Raw genomic sequence first — 19,789 nt, 5'->3', positions numbered from 1 at the left:
GTGTAGACTGTCCAAGGCTCTATTTCAATTTTCTGGCTTTTGCTTGGCTGGTCTTACCTTAAGCCTACTTTGGGATTTTATGAGACATCTGGAGAACTGAATATTGTAGTCCATACAAGACATTTAGACAAAAGTAGGGATTAGCATTTTTACACATTTGTCATGTTTCTTCAGAAGTAATACCTGCCAAGGTATACTGTTCAACACAAGGGCACATATTTAGTTATCTTTCATTTATTCTTTATGGACACACAAATACTATAGTAGGGTTATTTCCTTTCTGGATGTAGTCATTTCATTCAGTTAAACTACATAATTTAAGAAATACGTTTCCTAGCAGGTTACTACTTCTTGTGTAACTCTAAGCATATTGAATTCACAAAATATTTTGTGACAGCCTAAAAACATGCAAAATAGTACTTGTAAAATCATTTATTGATGTTTCTTTTCTTTTTTAAAAAGAGACCCTATTCTTGCAGACGTTTGTTTCTTTGTATCTGTTACTTACCCCTCTTCCTCCCACCAACAAAGGAACTTCTTTTTGGTTAAAAAAATGTATATGCATGCTGGCCAGGTGTGGTGGCTCAGGCCTGTAATCCTAGCACTCTGGGAGGTCGAGGCGGGAGGATTGCTCAAGGTCAGGCGTTCAAGACCAGCCTGAGCTGGAGTGAGACCTCGTTTCTACTAAAAATACAAAGAAATTAGCTGGACTACTTGAAATTCTGTAGAAAAAATTAGCCGGGCATGGTGGCACATGCCTGTAGTCCCAGCTACTCGGGAGGCTGAGGCAGAAGGATTGCTTGAGCACAGGAGTTTAAGGTTGCTGTGAGCTAGGCTGACGCCACGGCACTCTAGCCCAGGCAACAGAGCAAGACTCTGTCTCAAAAAAAAAAAAAAAAATGGTATATGCATGATATAAAAATACTTGATAATATAACATGATTTACTGAATTCTAATTCTCACACTACGTACTTAACTATCGAAATCTTATGAAAACTAAATAATCCAAGGAACACATTTTATTTTACATTGGAAAATATTTACAAAAACTTCACTAAACTAGCCTCTCCTGCATTGTATTTGCTTGCTGCAAATAAGCTTAGGCTCCTTCCCATCTGACTTTCTTAAATCTTGATAGAGACCAGTGCAATTCATTTGCATTGACTTTCTATTGTAGAGCTTTGGAACCAAGGGAAGGATCCAAACATAGCTCCATTTTATCCAATCAGACGAGCCGCTTAGTACTAAGCTCTGATTCGTCCATTCCTCTTTGCACTTATCCAATCATTAGGCCACTTTAACAGCCAATCAGCGGCCTGGATACCCACCAATCAAGGAACGGTGCCGAAGCACGGCCTTTGTGTCGGGGGATGTCAGCGCGTCGGCGAAAGCGTCCACCAATGGAAAAAGTCGTTGGTGTATGCAAATAAGGGCTCTATGACGCAGACACGCAGCGTGAAGCGTGGGTATAAAAACGCAGGCGTCGGGGGGGTTTGGAGCGCAGAGCGGTTTGGTCGTTCGTTGGGAGAGCATCTTTTCTTTGCTGTGCGACTGCGGCTCTTCATTGGGCGACAGAAGCGGCGCGGCGGTCTGAGAAGTGGCCAGAGACTTCGGCGTTGGGTAAGCGTTCGCGGGTTCAACCGTGATTGGAAGCTCTGCCAGCCGTTAATGCCGCGGGTCGCGGCCGTTGGAGCTGGTTGCCGAGTGGTGGGGGCCGCCGGGGCCGCTGGCCTCGGCTGTGGGGCCGGGAAGTTCCCCCTCGGGGCTTCGTTCCGGAACTGCGTCTCCGCCTCCTTCCCGGTGGTGATTCAGAGGCCCCGACGCCGGGTTCCGGGCAGTCCGGCCGCCGCCCGTCGAGGGAGGGAAGTGACTCCTCCCCGCGCCCCCCCTCCCGGGGGAGGCTGCTCCGCTCGCAGCCTGAGTCATTAGGGGAGGGGGAGGAGGCGGCGGCCCTCGGCCATCTGCCGCGGCGTGGCGGGGCGGGAGGGCGCGGCGGAGGGCGGCACTCGCGGCGCGGCCGAGGCGCGGAGGTGTCCCCCACGCGATGGGAGACAACCGAGGGGGCGGCCCGGAGCGAGTGCCACGCGGCCTTATCTTCGGGGCGTTCTCCTTAGGTAAAAGAAAATGGCTCGAACCAAGCAGACTGCTCGTAAGTCCACTGGTGGGAAAGCACCCCGCAAACAGCTGGCCACCAAAGCTGCCCGGAAAAGCGCCCCCTCTACTGGCGGGGTGAAGAAGCCTCATCGCTACAGGTAGGCGAAGCCGAAAGCAAACAATGACTCGCTGCGGCCGGCTTGGTGCGGTAACGCGTTTCCCGCGCCGGCCGCGGTGTCCGCTCACGCTCCCCTCTGCCCGCTTCAGGCCCGGCACCGTGGCGCTTCGAGAGATTCGTCGCTACCAGAAGTCGACTGAGCTGCTGATCCGGAAGCTGCCTTTCCAGAGGTTGGTGAGGGAGATCGCCCAGGATTTCAAAACCGACTTGAGGTTTCAGAGCGCGGCCATTGGTGCGCTTCAGGTAGGAAGACAAAGGCGGGAGCGCGGGAGGAGGGCTTGCGGGCCTCTCCCCTCGAAGGGAGTTTAATGGTGTGGCTCTTGTCCTCAACAGGAGGCTAGTGAAGCGTACCTGGTGGGTTTGTTTGAAGATACTAATCTGTGTGCCATCCACGCTAAGAGAGTCACCATCATGCCCAAAGACATCCAGTTGGCTCGCCGGATACGGGGAGAGAGAGCTTAAGTGAAGGCAGTTTTTATGGCGTTTTGTAGTAAATTCTGTAAAATACTTTGGTTTAATTTGTGACTTTTTTTGTAAGAAATTGTTTATAATATGTTGCATTTGTACTTAAGTCATTCCATCTTTCACTCAGGATGAATGCGAAAAGTGACTGTTCACAGACCTCAGTGATGTGAGCGCTGTTGCTCAGGAGTGACAAGTTGCTAATATGCAGAAGGGATGGGTGATATTTCTTGCTTCTCATGATGCATGTTTCTGTATGTTAATGACTTGTTGGGTAGCTATTAAGGTACTAGAATTGATAAATGTGTACAGGGTCCTTTTGCAATAAAACTGGTTATGACTTGATCCAAGTGTTTAACAATTGGGGCTGTTAAGTCTGACCATACATCACTGTGATAGAATGTGGGCTTTTTCAAGGGTGAAGATACAAGTCTTAACCACAGTGTAACTTACAGTTTCCTAAAAAAAAAAAAAATAAATAAAATAAACCTGGCAGCTATAGAATACACTATGTGCATTTATAATAGCTATTTTATATATTGTAGTGTCAACATTTTTAAATTAAATGTTTTACATTCACAAGTGGTGGGGAGTCTGTCATTAAGGTGTGTGTAATTTAGAGTCCAGTTGGTTTTCTCCTAACTAGACTGCACTTGTTTTCATAGTAGTACAATGCTATGCGCATTATACCTTGCTTAAGTCCTCATTCTACCACATGTTAACTAACCCTCTAGCTGATAATGCAAACACTAACTGGGGGATTTTATTTATAAGGGCTCTAGAATAAAATACGAGTTATTCACACCAGCATCATCTGTTACTAATATTCTGAAGAACTAGTTAGTGCAGCTTTTCATTGTGTTGTGGTTGGTCTCTCATAACTAGGTTGAGTTTTGCTCCTCTAAGAGGAGACGATTCCTAAGTTCTTTTCCTTGTGGAGTTTGTATTATAACCCTTAGTGTAAACTTGCTGTAGGGGAGGAGCACACAGCTCCAGCTCATTGACCCTCTGCTGGTTGAGATGGTATTGGGTTAGGTTACATCTGGTTACTGTCCTGGGAAAATCACTTAGAGATGGTCTTCCAAGTGGTTTTAAAATTTCTCCTTCTATTGAAGTTTTTAGGTCAATTATGTATGTTGACTAAATTTATGAATAAACTTGTTTATCCAACTGAGTGTCAAAAACCTAAATTGAATATACAAAACTTTAATACATCCTTTAGGTTCTTTGTGTCCTAGTGTTTGAGCTTAGATTTCAGGTTTTGTTTGGTAGACAAAGGAACCTTTTATTTACAAAGATAATTATAGAAAGCATGTAAACAACCCTTTGCTCTAAAAAATGCCATGATACTGCCATATTTGCAGTGTGGGCCTAAGATGTATTAATATGCTTTTCTGCCCGCCCCCCACTCCCATGGTGCACAGTCTCACAGATGTAGAATTCATTGTTGGTCTAAGCCACCTTTTCAGTGTGAAACCAGTTTTCTTAAGTAGTGATGGCCACTACTAAAGCATACTGTATAAATGTCAGCAAGACGTGGCCATAAGGGGTACCAGTTATTAAACCATTCCATATGTTTGAAGCCAGTAGCTCTGTAGAAAGAAAACCTTGGCCTATTAAAATTGCTTTTTAAAAAATCAAAGTTGGACTAATTTCAAATTTTAAGGGACTAGAGAGAGGTAGCTGTCTTTGGAGTCTTGGTAACTTGAGTTAGTCTTCTCTATATAGGAGATGCAGATGTCAAAGAATCCAATACAACATAATGAACTGGTTTTTTAGGTGAGCCATTATAACCAGATCTGTAACAAGCACACCCATTCTGACAATTTCCTCAAGGTGGGCTTCTGAATGAGACATCCTAGACATTGGAATGTGCTGTGCTTTGGAGCCTCTGAAAACAAGCAGAGAAACAGCCATGGTGATAGCTTGCTTTAGTACCTGTGGATAACCCAAGTGAGTGATGCTAGTGAACCTTCTCGCCCAGTCTGCATCCTGATGTAGAAGGTTCTTGGATTTTATTGGGCAGCTTGGAATCTGCTGCTTAAATGGTGTAACTTGCACTTCCACACTTGGAGCACACTTAACCCAGAAGGCAAAATATTTTTTGGTTCTCGGAAGCTGCCCATACAGGATATCCCTGGGTAAGGGCAATGGAGCAGTGTGTAAGGAGAAAAGCAAAAGTTGGAGCTGGTGAAGGTATCCTGTGCCCTTGATGGATAAGACAAAAATAAAGTTTTTGAAGTTACAAGATTTTCTTGTTAATGGTTTTCATTTGAATGATGTCTCTCTTATGAACAAAATTGGGGAAGTGTCTGAAAAACATTGCCTACTGACTTGGCTGGGGAAGCACATTCAGTAATAAGTCCCTATTAAGGTGATTATTAGCTGCTGCCCAGGACAGTGCTAGTTTATGCCTGTGGAACTCCTGTATTCTAGTGCCTCTGAGGCAGGTGTGGAGGCTCACACCTGTAGGCCTAGCTAAGGCGGGAGGGTCACTTGAGGCCAGGAGTTCCAGGCTACAGTGCACTGAATAGCCACTGCATTCCAGCCGGTGCAACGTAGCAAGACCTGTCTCTAATAAAATATATATGTATATACTGTGCCTCTTTACTGTCAACTGTCTCGATTGGCAAATTACATGGTCATCCTACCTAATTATAGCATGGTGATGTGTGGTGGGGATGTAATGAATCTTCTTGTATGAAGACAGATCTCAGAAAAATAAGCTGGGTCCAAAGTGCTTATCCCACTAGATTTCTAATTATATACTACCTTCAATTTTGTAAATAAGAATTTGTTTTGTTCCTTAAGCTTAAATAAGGATATTTTACCCAGGAACATGGGCCCAGGAGTCCACAGTTAAGTGTAACTTATGTGTAATAGGGGAGAGGAGGCTTGAACAGAAAGATGAGAAACAAGTGTGGAAGGAGGGCAATGGGTGCTTCCTCACTGAGGGTGAACCTAACCTCTGGCCTGGCTGCAACTTCTGAGTGAACACCTGGCCTCCAGCCATCTTCCTAAGGGCACTGGCTAGGCTGTCCAGGACAAGGGAGACCTTGGTTCGGAACTTCTGGGAGCCAGAAGGACCTCTGGTATTTTCAGCCCTCCCCAACTTAGCTGGCCCACCACACTGGTCTGGACTAGGAAGCGTCAGCCAGAGGGAAGGAGAACAGGCCCAAGAGAGGCCAGCAAGGAACACTGCTTACCACTAGCCAGACCTCCCCACTCTGCTACTTTCCCCCAACCAGGGACCTCTGTTGCCACCTGGGCAATGTCTAAATGTATAGGGAAACAGGCCCAGAGCTGACTGGCTAGACTGGAAAAGTATAGTTTCCCACTCATTTATTTATTGGATCATTCCTCAGCTCTCCCCAACAGCGGTCTCTGCTGCAGCTCTTCCTACCTGGCTCCTTCCAAATACTGCCTCCTGCCTGGTGTCAGGGCTGGGGTGTGTGCAGCAGTTGGAAAGCAAGTCCTCTCTCCTGGATCACCTTCAGGTAGGGCAGCAGAGGGAGGAACATGGTGCAACATGGTCAGCTGTCTGCAATTGAATCATCAGGAAACGCAAATGCTCCCAGCCTGCATTCAGATTCAGAGCCTCAGGCCTGTGGCCAATCTAGCCTGCCCAGAGAAGGGCCAGGTGGACAGTTTTCACTCCTGCAGCTGTTGTCTTACTGGGGGTGCTGTGGTCCACTGGGCATGAGAGCCTTGAGCCTCCACCCTGGCATCCTGGCCCCACCCCTGTCTCCCCATCCCTTGGGGTGGGAGCATTTCCGTCACCTTACCAAAGGAATCAGCCCACTGCCCTCCGCCCCACCGCAGCTGAGCTGGCTATACCTTGTCTGGGCCCTCATAGCCTCTTCCATCCCTCACCCCTATGGTGCTCCTACCTGTCCCCTGTGGGCATTCCTCAGGGAGATGCCCTGATCTCAAGGATGTCACCAGTCTGGACCACTCCAGCCAGCTGCACCTAGCTTCTGGCCAGCAACTTCTGCAGAAAAGCTGGCCTTCCAGCTGCCTTCCCAAAGGCAAGCCTAGGGGAAGGGAAGAAGAGCCAGGCCCCTGCCCAGGTTGCCAATCCAAATCCCACAGCACCCCCAGGGACAAGACGGAGGGTGTGGTGGCTGGTCTTTTGGCTCCTTGATGCCGTTGTCAGCAGGTCTGGGGAATGAGGAAGGCGTAGATGGGTGCAGCTGGTGCAGCCCACCACAGAGGGGCTGGCAAAAGGCCTCTATTGCTAGGGGCTGTGCTGTAAGGAGGGGCCAGAGGTTGGTGTCCTCCCCCTGAGGGACGTCTGCTCCCTGTGGTCCGGCAGACTGCCCAGCAGCCCCTGGCAGTCAATGATCCCACTCAGACACCATAATCCCTCCAAGCAGAGTGTCACAGGACTTCTACATGTGCCCCAGCCTGTCCTGGTATCTTCACCTGCACACATGCCCAGTGTCCAGCAGGGGCCAGTCTTGCAAGTCAGGCACACCTAGGAGCAGCAGAGGGCTGTCCACCTCCCCATCTACCCCATTTCCCTTCCCCCATGCAGGAAGCTGAGAGGTTCTGCAGTCACCCCCTACGGGGGAAGCAAGGGGAGGGGTCTTCAGAGAGGCTGTGGCTCCTGGAGGCCACACACCATCTGGAAAGTAGCGCAGAGGGAGGGACATGGTCGGACAGCCAGAGTCTGGGACCATCTCACTGGCAGCTGCTAGCTCCAGCCCAGGAAGCTGCAGTTCTGAGAATATACATGGTGGGATGGAGAGTGGGCAGAAAGGAAGAGGTCTCTCTCAGACACCACCAGGACCAGTGACAAGAGGGCTCTGAGAAGGAGAGGCAGGTGGGCTGCAGGCTTAGGACAGGCGGCCTTTTGCTGAGGGGTGCTTGAGGGACTCCGCATGTCCACATGGAGGAGGTACCTGGGCTCCATTAACCTCAACTCCCTTCCCACTTCTGATGTTGGACACACCTTCCCGTGTCCCAGCACTGGGCCAAGGAGGTCCAGAGGGGGCAGGATGGGCTTGGGGCCAAGGCCCAAGTGTCATGGGCCCAAGGATCCTACTGCAGCCCACAGGCCCCTCCCTCCCCTGCTCCCTGCCCTCAGTTCCTGCCCACCTCCAGGGGCCTGGGGCCTGGGCAGCAGCGGTGCCAGCCAGCAGCTTCCTAGCCAATGAGAGGTGCAAGAACAGACAGCCTCAGCCCTGAGCTGTCAGCTGCATCTTGTAAGTGTGGACTTACTCCCTGGCCATCAACAGGGTGGTCGTCAGCCTAGAGGGCAGGAACTTCAGGGACAGAGTAGGGACACCAAATAAAGACAAGGCCTGCAGCTGACTTCTGTGAACAGGGACATCTGAGGACAGGAAGGGACGAGAAGTTTCTGGTGCTCCAAAGGCAGGGACTGAGTCTTGCCTGCCCTGGAGTCATGCCTGGCACACAGCAGGGGTTCCAGGCATGTTTGCTGACCAAACCAAATGGCCCCAACCCCTGGCACAGCTGACTGGATCTGCTCCTGGCACAGGTGGCAAGGAATCAGTCTGGTTCCCAAGAGCTTTGGTTACAGGCCTGGCTTCCAAACTGGGAGTGTTCCATGAAGGAACTGGGGCTCCAGTGGTCTGGGAGAGGAGCTGCCCTTCCTGTCCCTCACTAAGAGGCTGAGCTTTAGATCTTGAGACTTTCATAAGCAGAGGCTGCAGCAGTCCAGGGTGCTCATGGGGACAGGGTAGTGGCTGAGAAAATGGTCTCGGGGTCAGATAGACCCGAGTTCCAGGCCCAGTTCTCCCACTCAGATGAGTTCCTTAACTTATCTCTACCTCTTTTCTTCATCTGTAAGATGAGAATGACAATACCTCCCCAGGATGCTTGTAAGGATCTAATTAAACAATCTGTGCAAAGCTTGAATATAGCAAGCTCTCAGGTGACTTTGAAAATACAGTATTTAGCCTGAGCAACACAGCAAGACCCTATCTCTAAAAAAAAAAAAAATTAAAAAAAAAGTACAAAAATTAGCCAGGCATGGTGGCTTACATCTGTAGTCCCAGCTACTTGGGAGGCTGAGGCAGGAGGATCACTTGAGCCCAGGAGTTGGAGGTTGTCGTGAGCTGTGATGACCCCACTGCATTCTAGTCCCAGCAACAAGACCCTGTCTCAAAAAAAAAAAACCCAAAAACAGTGTTTGACAAAGAAGTCATGTGTTACATGTGCTGACCAACCAGTACTGCCCTGCACGTGCACTCTGGATGGATATCAGCCTATCAGCCGAGAGATCTGGGCTTACGCATGCTCAGTATTAGCATTATCAATATTATAGAAGCTGTTATTAATATCACAGCAGGACAGAGGGAGCCCAAATCAGGAAATAGGGTAACTCTTTAGGAATAACAATAAAAAGAACCTCCCAGAATGGGTGGTGAGCTGGTGAGCAACTTTCTGAGAGCAAATGTTTTCAGAGATGTCAGTTTGGGAGATGTGGACCCAAGTCCCATCAGGTAATCAACTGTGACTGCAGCCGCGAAGCCAGAGCTGCACCAAGTGTACAGACCTTCATCACATGAGGAAAGACCAAGTTGGCTGGACGCGGGGGCTCACACCAGTAATCCCGGCACTTTGGGAGGCTGAGGTGGGAGGATCGCTTGAGGCCAGCAGTTTGAGACCAGCCTGGGTAACATAGGGAGATCCTGTCTCTACAAAAAAATTTTAAAAAAGAAAAATTAAGGCTAGCCCCAAGAGGTGAGAATTTGGCTTTGATGTGGGATACAGACATGGGCTCCAGCAGAGAAGAGGCATCCTTGGAGTGCCTGTCCTCAGTGGTAGGCTAGACCTCGCCGTGGCCTGGACAAAATTCCTTAGCAACCTCTGGCCCTGTCTGGGTCGCCAGACAGCCCGGCTGGTGTGGTATTGCTACCACTGAACAGTATGTGCCTATAGTGGATATTACTGGGAATTCTATCACGACGCCTCAGCCCTATGGGACAGTTGGCTCTCGCTGTGCTGATGCAAGCAAGTTTCCCAACCAGCAGAGGAGAGGACAGACCTCAGAGTACCCTGTCCCATTAAAGTGCCACCTCTCCACCAACCCTGTGACATCTGGCCAGGAAATGGGAGGGAGGGGTCGAAGGTCAAAGTAGACTTCCTTCTGAACAAATTTCAGGTAACACCGTAGACAGGATTGAAAAAAGAGAGTAAACACATCTCCCCAATAAAATCAATGTTTCAGAGTCCATCTTGAACAAATGGATATGCTTCCCCTTAGACCAAATCCAGGTTTTTCAAGAAAAACTGAAACAATACAAAGGATGAAAACCGGTCAAATGGGCGTGTTCTCAATTAAAATGAAACAACAGAAATAAAAATAAGGTTGTGGGCTTCAAATCCTCCTCCCTCCTCCCTTATGCAGGAAGCTGTACTGCTCAGCACCTTTATCTCAGTCGGAGGGTCAGATTTGTGGCCACGTCTGCCACACCGTGAGCGCCAGAGGCTTTTTATCTTTCTGGTCAGTTGCACGCAGGAGAGCCCAACAACGCCTATTGAATTAATGGACAACTGATAATAATAGCAAACATTTACTGTGCTTACAAAGTACCGGGTGCTTTGCTGGGCACTCTATGAAGATTAGCTCATTCCATTCCTTTTCTTTTCTTTTTTTTTTTTTTTTTTTTTGAGACAGAGTCTCACTCTGTTGCCGGGCTAGAGTGCAGTGGCATCAGCCTAGCTCACAGCAACCTCAAACTCCTGGGCTCAAGCGATTCTCCTGCCTCAGCCTCACGAGTAGCTGGGACTACAGGCATGCACCACTATGCCCGGCTAACTTTATATATATATAGATATATATTTTTTTTAGTTGTCCATATAATTGCTTTCTATTTTTAGTAGAGATGGGGTCTCGCTCTTGCTCAGGCCGGTCTCGAACTCCTGAGCTCAAACGATCCACCCACCTCAGCCTCCTAGAGTGCTAGGATTAGAGTTCCGTTCTTTTTAACAGCCTGTTGGGGAGGACTCACTAGCCCCATATTATAGATGAGAAACTGAGGATCAAGAGGCTGAGTCGGCCGGGCGCAGTGGCTCACGCCTGTAATCCTAGCACTCTGGGAGGCCGAGGTGGGCAGATTGTTTGAGCTCAGGAGTTCGAGACCAGCCTGAGCAAGAGCGAGACCCCACCTCTACTAAAAATAGAAAGAAATTATATGGACAGCTAAAAATATATATAGAAAAAATTAGCCGGGCATGGTGGCGCCTGCCTGTAGTCCCAGCTACTCGGGAGGCTGAGACAGGAGGATCGCTTGAGCTCAGGAGTTTGAGGTTGCTGTGAGCTAGGCTGACACCACGGCACTCACTCTAGCCTGGGCAACAGAGTGAGACTCTGTCTCAAAAAAAAAAAAAAAAAAAAAAAAAAGAGGCTGAGTCATTTGCCTGAGATCACATCCTAGTAAGTGCGGGGATTAGGGCTCGGGACTATTCCGTGGCAAAGCTGAGGTGGGTAAGGGATGTGCGGAGAAGGGGCTACTTCGCTCACCTCTGCCCCCGTGGGATGGGTCCTTGTAGGGAGACGTGGCTGGTGAGTTTAATTCCATTCCAACTAGCCCAAGGGCCACTCATGGTATCCTTTGTTTTGTTTTGACTATGTCAAAAAGTGCTTTACTGGTGTGCTCAAAAGAGCAGGCCACCAGATGAAATTTGGAATTGCCTTTATTCCTAACTTTTTTTTTTTTTTTTTTTTTTGAGACAGAGTCTCACTCTGTTGCCCGAGCTAGAGTGAGTGCCGTGGCGTCAGCCTAGCTCACAGCAACTTCCAACTCCTGGGCTCAAGCGATCCTCCTGTCTCAGCCTCCCGAGTAGCTGGGACTACAGGCATGCGCCACCATCCCTGGCTAATTTTTTCTATATATATTTTTAGGTGTTCAGCTAATTTCTTTCTACTTTTTAGTAGAGATGGGTCTCGCTCTTGCTCAGGCTGGTCTCGAACTCCTGAGCTCGAGCGATCCACCCGCCTTGGCCTCCCAGAGTGCTAGGATTACAGGCGTGAGCCACCGCGCCTGGCCTATTCCTAACTTTTAAACAGTTTTTATTGAGATACACGTACCATAAACTTACCCACTGTTAAAAATTTATTTTATTAATTTTATCTTTTTTAGAGATGGGTCGGCCGGGCGCGGTGGCTCACGCCTGTAATCCTAGCACTCTGGGAGGCCGAGGCGGGTGGATTGCTCAAGGTCAGGAGTTCGAGACCAGCCTGAGCGAGACCCCGTCTCTACTAAAAATAGAACGACATTATATGGACAACTAAAAATCTATATAGAAAAAATTAGCCGGGCATAGTGGCGCATGCCTGTAGTCCCAGCTACTCGGGAGGCTGAGGCAGTAGGATCGCTTAAGCCGAGGAGTCTGAGGTTGCTGTGAGCTAAGCTGACGCCACGGCACTCACTCTAGCCTGGGCAACAAAGTGAGACTCTGTCTCAACAAAAAAAAAAAAAAAAAGAAAAAGAAAAAAAAAAAAAGAGATGGGTCTCACTATGTTGCCCAGCCTGGTCTTGAACTGCTGGGCTCAAGTGATCCTCCTGCCTCAGCCTCCCGAGTAGCTGGAACTACTGACAGTCACCACTGCACCCTGCTCAATTCACCCATTTAAAGTGTACAACTCAATGGTTTTAGTATATTCACAGATATGTTCAACCATTGCCAATTTTAGAACATTTTTCTCACCACAAAGAGAAACCAGCACCCAGCACCCTTTAGCTATGACCCTGTTGCTTCCCTCAGTTCTAAGTAACAACTAATTAAATTTCTGTCTGTGTAGATTTGCCTATACGGGACATACAATGCGTGGTCTTTTGTGACTGCCTTCCTTCACTTACCATAATGTTTTCAAGGTTCATCCATGGTTTTTATTTTTCCAAAGACTAATTTTTTTTCCTGATGGGTTCGTCCATGTTGTAGCAAGTATCAGTACTTCACCCTGCCCTCGTGGGCCTTCCACAGAGACCTCATTGGAAAGGCATGATTGACAACTGTGTAGACAGGGGATTGAACAAAAAGGGTGTGATTTGACACTGATAGGCTGGGTGGGGACACGCAGCGAGGCCTGTGTGTTCAGATTCTTCCTGGCCTCTCTGTGCAGCATCCTTCCTCCAGGGCATGGGGCAGGCCCGTTCTGAAATGGGGGTCTTTATGACCCACGACCAGACAAGGCAGGGCAGAGAATTTCTTTATGGAAAGGCAGGGGAAAGGAGGGCAGGGGAAGGTTGGAGAGAGAGGTTGTTTTCTGAGGACTAAAGCACCCCAACACTACAACAAAAGTCTGTAACAAGAGGTTGGGCACGGTGGCTCATGCCTGTAATCCTAGCACTCTGGGAGACCAAGGCAGGAAGATAGTTTGAGTGCAGGAGTTTGAGACCAGTCTGGGCAACATAGCAAGACCCTATTTCTACAAAAAAATGTATTATTAGACTCTGTTTCCAAAAAATAAAAAATTAAAAAATTCAATAAAAGAATGTAACAAGGGATGTGGGAGTCATGAGCTGGGAACTGTGGTCACATCTTTGATGGACATTTGGGCTGTTTCCATCTTTTGGCTAATGTGAACAGTGCTGCTATGAACATTCCTGTACAAAGTTTTGTGTGAACCTATGTTTTCAATTCTATTGAGTATATACCTAGGAATGAAATTGCTAGGTCATATAATAAGTTTTTCTTTTTTTCTTTTTTTTTTGAGACAGAGTCTCGCTCTGTGTCCTGGCTAGAGTGCCCTGTCCTCATCCTAGCTCACTGCAACCTCAAACTCCTGGCCTCAAGTGATCCTTCTGCTTCGGCCTCCCAAAGTGCTGGATTCCAAAGTGCGGAGCCTCGGCACCTCCAAGCTACACCCTTGGCCACAGATCCCCGCACAGCCCCCACCCTAAGCCCCGGCAGGCTGCTTTTCCGGCCTTTCTGTTCCAAGGTCTCATATGGGATGGGCAGTTGTGGATGGTCATCCAGGCAGAGACTGGGGCCAGCCTGAAGGTTTAGGATGCAGGCTGGCAAGAAAGGAGTGGGCACACGGCTACACATCTGAGACCGAGGCTCCAGGGCTGAGGAAGCACCTGCTGGGGCCAACAGCACAACCTGCCTTGGCAGCTGCGGTAGGTCCTTGGAGGAGGGACTGGGCCCATTGCTCCACCGTCAGGAGCTGTTTATTATCCTGGAAAAGGAGCATGTAAAAAGTGACTCTCTGGTCACCACCAAAGTTGGCTGTCCTTATCTCTATTTAAACTGAGTGCCAGGCCACCCTCTTGGAGACCGGGATCAGGGGCTGGTGACCTCTCACAGCTGCTGGCCCTGAGGACCTACGAGATCCCTTTGGGAAACCCAGGTTTGCCACTGGCCACCTCCATACCCCTGGCTGTGCGTGTGGTGGTGGTGAGGTGAGGGCACACGGAGAGGCACCAGGGCCAGGTCTCCCAGGGATGCCAAGTGCCACTCAGGGCTCCCACAGGAGCGGGTATCCACTGGTTTTCCCAAAGTCCAGAGAGAAGGAAATTACCAGGAGCATAGAATTCCCGAGGCCGCCGACCCAGCAGGAGGATTCGGAACGCAGTTGCGGGAGGGGGCGGGGCCAGGGCCAGACGGGGGCGGGGCGGCCGGGCCCGGGGGCGGGGCGTCCGCTCGCCGGGACGCGGGGGCGGTGTGGGCGGGAATGTGCGCACCGGGTGCGTGCGGCCCCGCCCCGAGCATCCCGCGCTCACGGGGCTGAGCCTGGCGGCCTCGCCGACCTCCACACTAGCGCCATGGCCGCAGCGAGACCGCCCCCGGTCGCGGAGCTACTGGCCGAGGCCCGCCGGGCCTTCCGGGAGGAGTTCGGGGCCGAGCCCGAACTGGCCGTGGCGGCGCCGGGCCGCGTCAATCTGATCGGGGAGCACACGGACTACAACCAGGGCCTGGTGTTGCCCATGGTGAGGGGCTGCGCGGGGGAGCCCCTGAGCCGCCCCTGCCAGCTTGTCCGCCAACGGGGCGGTTCTCCGGGCGCGGACCGGCGCGTTCTCGCTGCGTGGGGCTTGGGGCGTGGGGCGGGCAGCCGAGCCTCGGGGACGAGCACACGGGGGAGACCCGGGCACGGGCGGTTTCTCACGTCCGAAGGGAGGAAGCCGGGCATCCGCGAGGAAGTAGCTGGCAGAGGGTGAGCGGACGCCTCTGCGCTCAAGCCCGCCCCCTGGGGGCTGCTGCCACTCGCCCCTAGCCTGGGAGCGTTTGCCCGTTAAACTGTGGAGCCCTGTGCCCCACGCAGAGGGGGACACTCCGGGCCTCTGGCCACCGTGGGCCCCCAACTGCTCACCTGGGCGAACACAGCTCTCAGCCTCCTGGCCCAGCCATTCGATTTACAGAGGAGGAAACTGAGGCCGGGTGAGGGCTGTTGACCTGCTCAAGGTCACAGAGCTGGTTGTTGGTGGGCCTGCGACTAGAGTGAGGCCTCCCAGCTTTCAACCTGGGGCTCTTCCCGCCCGACTGTGCAGCTTAGGTAGTGAGTGGGGCGGGTGCATCTGAGGCCACCCCCAAATGGGAAGGCATTGGAACTCCCTGATCTGTTTACCATTTGAGCTAGCTCTGTCGACCCCTTGCCCCACAGCTCGGGGCAGAGTCCAGTCTTCACTCTGGCTGCAGCTAGCCCGTCCTGGAGACCCAGGGGGCGGGGCTCAATCCCCCAGGCTCACTCCCTGAGCCATGCCACCTCCCCTTCAGGTTGAGCCTGGAGGGCATGTCACTGTCTGCTGGAGGGGGCTTATTCCATTAGCGGGTCCTTGTCTCTTCTTCCAGGCTTTGGAGCTGGTGACAGTGCTGGTGGGCAGTCCCCGAGCAGATGGGCTTGTCTCTCTTCTCACCACCTCTGAGGATGCTGATGAGCCCCAGCGGCTGCAGTTTCCGCTGCCCACAGCTCAGCGCTCACTGGAGCCTGGGACCCCCCGATGGGCCAACTATGTCAAGGGAGTGATTCAGCACTACCCAGGTATGGGGTCCAGGCCTGGGTCAGGTTCATGCTGGTACTAGGAGTGTCATCTCACAGTTACAAAGCCCACTCAGTCATCTAAAACACCGTGGGAGGCTTGCAGGGTGGAGCATCGGATTGTGCAGATGAGGAAACTGATGCTGCGACAGGTTCTGGAAACTTTCCCGTTATGTGATTGAAGGAGCCAGGATTCAAACCTCAGGAGGACTACTAGGAACACGGTCCCAGCAACCTCAGAGGGTGGGAAAATGGAGGGTGGTGGGCCCCTTGACCCAGCAGGTGTTATCCCCTGACAGTTGAGAGTCACCCTGGGAGCAGCTGCTAGGCTGTTGCCTTCCTCCTGGGACACGAGCCCTTCCTGTGCCCATCCTCCCAGGCAGCCATCTGACCATCACCCATTCTTTCCCCCACAGCTACCCCGCTCCCTGGCTTCAGTGCAGTGGTGGTCAGCTCAGTGCCCCTGGGGGGTGGGCTTTCCAGCTCAGCATCCCTGGAAGTGGCCACGTACACCTTCCTCCAGCAGCTCTGCCCAGGTACCACCTGGGCCCCAGCCCCTGACTGAACCCTCCTTCCCTGAGGTCCCCTGGTGGCCAGAGCTTCTGTGTCTGGGTGGGGGTGGGGGTGGAAATCTCCCTGGAGCATCATGGGAGCTACTACTTCTCCCACCAGCCCACCCCTTGTGCCCCCTCCTGGGCCCCAGCCTCCCTACCTCACCCTGTATTGCAGACCCAGGGGCGATAGCCGCCCGGGCCCAGGTGTGTCAGCGGGCCGAGCACAGCTTCGCAGGGGTGCCCTGTGGCATCATGGACCAGCTCATCGCACTGCTGGGGCAGAAAGGCCACGCGCTGCTCATTGACTGCAGGTCAGGGCTCCCTCGTGCCCTCCCACCTCCTGCTCAGGAGCTCCCGGGTGAAGTGTCCACTGCCTGGCACAGCAAGCAGACACTTGGCCTTATCATTTTCCCCACTCTGACTCCACCCCAGGTCCCTGGAGACAAGCCTGGTGCCACTCTCAGACCCCAAGCTGGCCGTGCTCATCACCAACTCCAATGTCCGCCACTCCCTGGGCTCCAGCGAGTACCCCCTGCGGCGGCGCCAGTGTGAAGAAGTGGCCCGGGCACTGGGCAAGGAGAGCCTTCGGGACGTGCAGCTGGAGGAGCTGGAGGGTGAGAGCTGGCCAGGGTGCTTTGTCCCAGAGATGGCGGGGCTCCCTGCTGGCGCCTCAGCATGGCCTTGGCCCTTCTGGGCAGCCCAGATCGCTAGGGCCTCCCGCCATGCTCTTCCACTCCCCGCAGACCCTGCATACCTGGGCCTCCAACCTCAGCAGGGCTGCCTGAAATCCTAAAATGGCTTAATCTAATCAGAGAATCCTATTTCCATTGTGGGAAATGTGGAAAAGTACCAAGTAGAAGCTAAGAAGCTATAAGGCCACTACTCAGAGATGACCACCCTTATTTTCACATATTTCCTTCTAATGTTTTTTGACATCTGTCTTTTCAAAATTGAGTATATGTAATATTGTCATTTGCCCTTTTTTTACTTAATATTATCTCAGAGTCCTGTCCTATGCCATGAAAGGTACATCATGAACATGGCGTTTTAATGCATATTTCAGAGAGGTGCTCACCTATTTTCTGATACACCTCACGCTGTAACAAGCTTTTTTATGTATGTCTTTTTTTTTTTTTTAGGAGACTGGGTCTCACTATGTTGCCCAGGGAATATTCTTAAGGTTTCTGATACCTACACATGGCCAGGAAGGTAGTCAGTTTAAGAGTTCTAAGGACATAAAAATGCTAACTTGTTTAATTCCCTTGAAACTCTGTAAAGGAGATACTTTCACTATTCTCATTTTTTGATGGATGGGGAATCTATAGTAAGGCAATGCTGAGATTTGAACCCAGGCAGGTTAGCTCTATGGCCCATGCTCTTGGCCACTGTACCATGCCGCCCACACTGGGAGTTGTGTCCTTGGCAGTGTGGATGTGCCTATCTCAGGGACACTGGACAGCCCAGAGGGACCGTCCTGTCCTGCTTTGTGAACTGTCACATTCTGCAGGCAGCCCTTCCTTCAGACGTGCCCTGCCTGCTCTGTGTAGATGACCTTGGCCAAGGGTTTCACGCTTGAGCACTTGTGTCCCTCCTCCTCACCCCAGTCTTTCCACACCACTCCTGGGTCTCCTGCTGGCTAAGGAGCAGTGCTGCCCCTGCCTGGTCCAGGGTCCTGCCCTAGCAGCCCCCACCCCCTCTCTTGCACCTGCCTTCCTTCCTGTCCTCTGCCTACTCCTTCCCTTCTGCCCCTGGAACATGTTCAGTTTCCTTCCCTCCCAAAACATTGCCCCGTTATCTCATCTCCACCCCTTACTCTTCCGGGTCTGCCCTCCCAGGCTGCTCCCCTCCCTCTCGGCCATCTGCTGGTGCCTCCCCCAGCCTTTGTCCTCAGCGCCCAGCCTCGGCCACCACTGAGGACTCAGCCCGCAGCCCCCCACTGTCCTGGCTGCAGCCCCGCATTTCCAGCTCGGGTCCTGCAGCCTGTACCCCACCGACAACTGAACCCATCATCCTTCCTCCCCACAGGCTTCTCCTGACTTTCCTTGTCCGTGATTTCCTCACCCTGCCACTCCTGTTTGAGACCTGAGTTACCTGAGTGCTCACTGCCTCCTCTCCACTTAGGCTGCCCTCCCACTCCTGCCTCTGACTGCTGTCTCTCCTTTCCTCCCCCTCCAGCACGCCCCTCGGTCCCTGGCTGCGCCTGGGCTCCTGGCGCCCACTTCTCCCAGCCCAGGCCTCTTGCGCGGGGTGCTCACTCTGCCCCTCTTCTGCTCCAGACCTCTGTGGCCCACAGAACTGAGCAGCAGAGGCCTCTGGCCCTCAGGGCTGCCCATGCACACTCAGCTTGCCCTCCCACCTCAGCTTGAGCCAGGTGGGACAGCCTGCTGCCCCCTGTCCCCCTGGAGCAGCAGCCTTCAGGCTCCATGTTGCTCCTGCGTAAACATCAGCAGAATTTCTTCTCTGTCCTGCTCTGTTGTGGGCAGCAGCGTCCCGCTCACCTTGGAAGGCACCGAATTCCATTCTTCACTGCACCCGAATGATGCAGGTGTCCCGTCCTGCAGTCGAGGCAGGGAGGCACTAAGGGGCTCTTCAGAACTGAGCCTGAGACAAGCAGGCCTGTGCCCCACGACTCCTGTCCCCTGCCCATTCACTGTTGAGTGACCAGCCAGGGCCACTGCCTGAGCCATCCCGGGCCCTCCCCCAGTGCAGCGGCCCTGGGAGGCGGGCTGCCCACCCTTTTCCCTCCCCAGCTGGCAGAGAGCTGGTGAGCAAGGAGGGCTTCCGGCGGGCGCGGCATGTCGTGGGTGAGATCCGGCGCACAGCCCAGGCAGCGGCCGCCCTGAGCCGCGGGGACTACAGAGCCTTTGGCCGCCTTATGGTAGAGAGTCACCACTCGCTCAGGTGAGGCCCTCGGGTGCCCCACACCTCCCGGGCACAGGCTGGTCCCAGGCCCACCCCTCCCATATCCTCTCTGCAGGGACGACTACGAGGTGAGCTGCCCTGAGCTGGACCAGCTGGTAGAAGCCGCACTCTCTGTGCCCGGGGTTTACGGCAGCCGCATGACAGGTGGTGGTTTTGGTGGCTGCACAGTGACGCTGCTGGAGGCCTCCTCTGCTCCCCGTGCCATGCAGCACATACAGGTGGGTGGGCACCAGGGCTTGGGTGGGCAGGAGAGGCAGGTTCCCAGGGCCCTGCCCGTCGCTCAGACCCAGCCCTTCGCCCCCAGGAGCAGTACGGGGGTACCGCCACCTTCTACCTCTCTCAAGCGGCTGACGGCGCCAAGGTGCTGCGCCTGTGAGGAGGCGTCCCCAGACGGCACACAGCGGGCACAGGGCCTGGCAAGTCATGCAGTTCTGTGCCCGGCGCCCACCCAGATGCAGACATCCGGGCGCTCAATACCTGTGCCTCCAACCATGGTACCCGCCTGCCTCCAGAGGTGGGTGTGTGCCTGGGTGTTGGGCTGGCACCTCTCAGGCCCTGGAAGAATGGACAGGGCAGGGCCAGGCAGTAGCAAAATATTTTATTAAATGCTTATCCTTGTCATGCTG

The 19,789-nt window shown here is 52.5% G+C and overlaps 2 protein-coding genes across 2 annotated transcripts; both read left to right on the top strand.

Moving 5' to 3' along the window:
* Nucleotides 1–1,488: 1,488 nt before the first annotated feature.
* On the top strand, nucleotides 1,489–4,976 carry H3-3B (H3.3 histone B). The gene is made up of 4 exons (XM_069481712.1): nucleotides 1,489–1,621; nucleotides 2,116–2,253; nucleotides 2,363–2,516; nucleotides 2,607–4,976. Exons 2-4 carry the CDS (start codon nucleotides 2,126–2,128, stop codon nucleotides 2,733–2,735), a joined length of 411 nt encoding a protein of 136 aa, XP_069337813.1. The 5' UTR covers nucleotides 1,489–1,621; nucleotides 2,116–2,125; the 3' UTR covers nucleotides 2,736–4,976.
* A 9,409-nt stretch (nucleotides 4,977–14,385) lies between these two features.
* Nucleotides 14,386–19,782, top strand: GALK1 (galactokinase 1). Its single transcript, XM_069482854.1, has 8 exons — nucleotides 14,386–14,641; nucleotides 15,501–15,690; nucleotides 16,104–16,223; nucleotides 16,417–16,552; nucleotides 16,674–16,855; nucleotides 18,992–19,142; nucleotides 19,219–19,381; nucleotides 19,468–19,782. The coding sequence occupies exons 1-8, from the start codon at nucleotides 14,477–14,479 to the stop codon at nucleotides 19,537–19,539; spliced, it is 1,179 nt and encodes a 392-aa protein (XP_069338955.1). The 5' UTR covers nucleotides 14,386–14,476; the 3' UTR covers nucleotides 19,540–19,782.
* Nucleotides 19,783–19,789: the final 7 nt, after the last annotated feature.

Source organism: Eulemur rufifrons, chromosome 9 (genome assembly GCF_041146395.1).
Source record: "Eulemur rufifrons isolate Redbay chromosome 9, OSU_ERuf_1, whole genome shotgun sequence".
Taxonomy (NCBI): Eukaryota; Metazoa; Chordata; class Mammalia; order Primates; family Lemuridae; genus Eulemur; species Eulemur rufifrons.
This window is presented reverse-complemented; position numbering and strand designations above follow the sequence as displayed.

Bases quoted from the DNA above. Each gene is read 5' to 3' on its own strand.
- GALK1 (XM_069482854.1), top strand. From the start codon at position 14,477: ATGGCCGCAGCGAGACCGCCCCCGGTCGCGGAGCTACTGGCCGAGGCC. The intron at 15,691-16,103 runs GTATGGGGTCCA...TTTCCCCCACAG, and splicing joins AGTGATTCAGCACTACCCAG to CTACCCCGCTCCCTGGCTTC. The intron at 19,143-19,218 runs GTGAGGCCCTCG...TCCTCTCTGCAG, and splicing joins GAGAGTCACCACTCGCTCAG to GGACGACTACGAGGTGAGCT.
- H3-3B (XM_069481712.1), top strand. From the start codon at position 2,126: ATGGCTCGAACCAAGCAGACTGCTCGTAAGTCCACTGGTGGGAAAGCA. The intron at 2,254-2,362 runs GTAGGCGAAGCC...TGCCCGCTTCAG, and splicing joins AAGAAGCCTCATCGCTACAG to GCCCGGCACCGTGGCGCTTC. The intron at 2,517-2,606 runs GTAGGAAGACAA...TGTCCTCAACAG, and splicing joins CGGCCATTGGTGCGCTTCAG to GAGGCTAGTGAAGCGTACCT.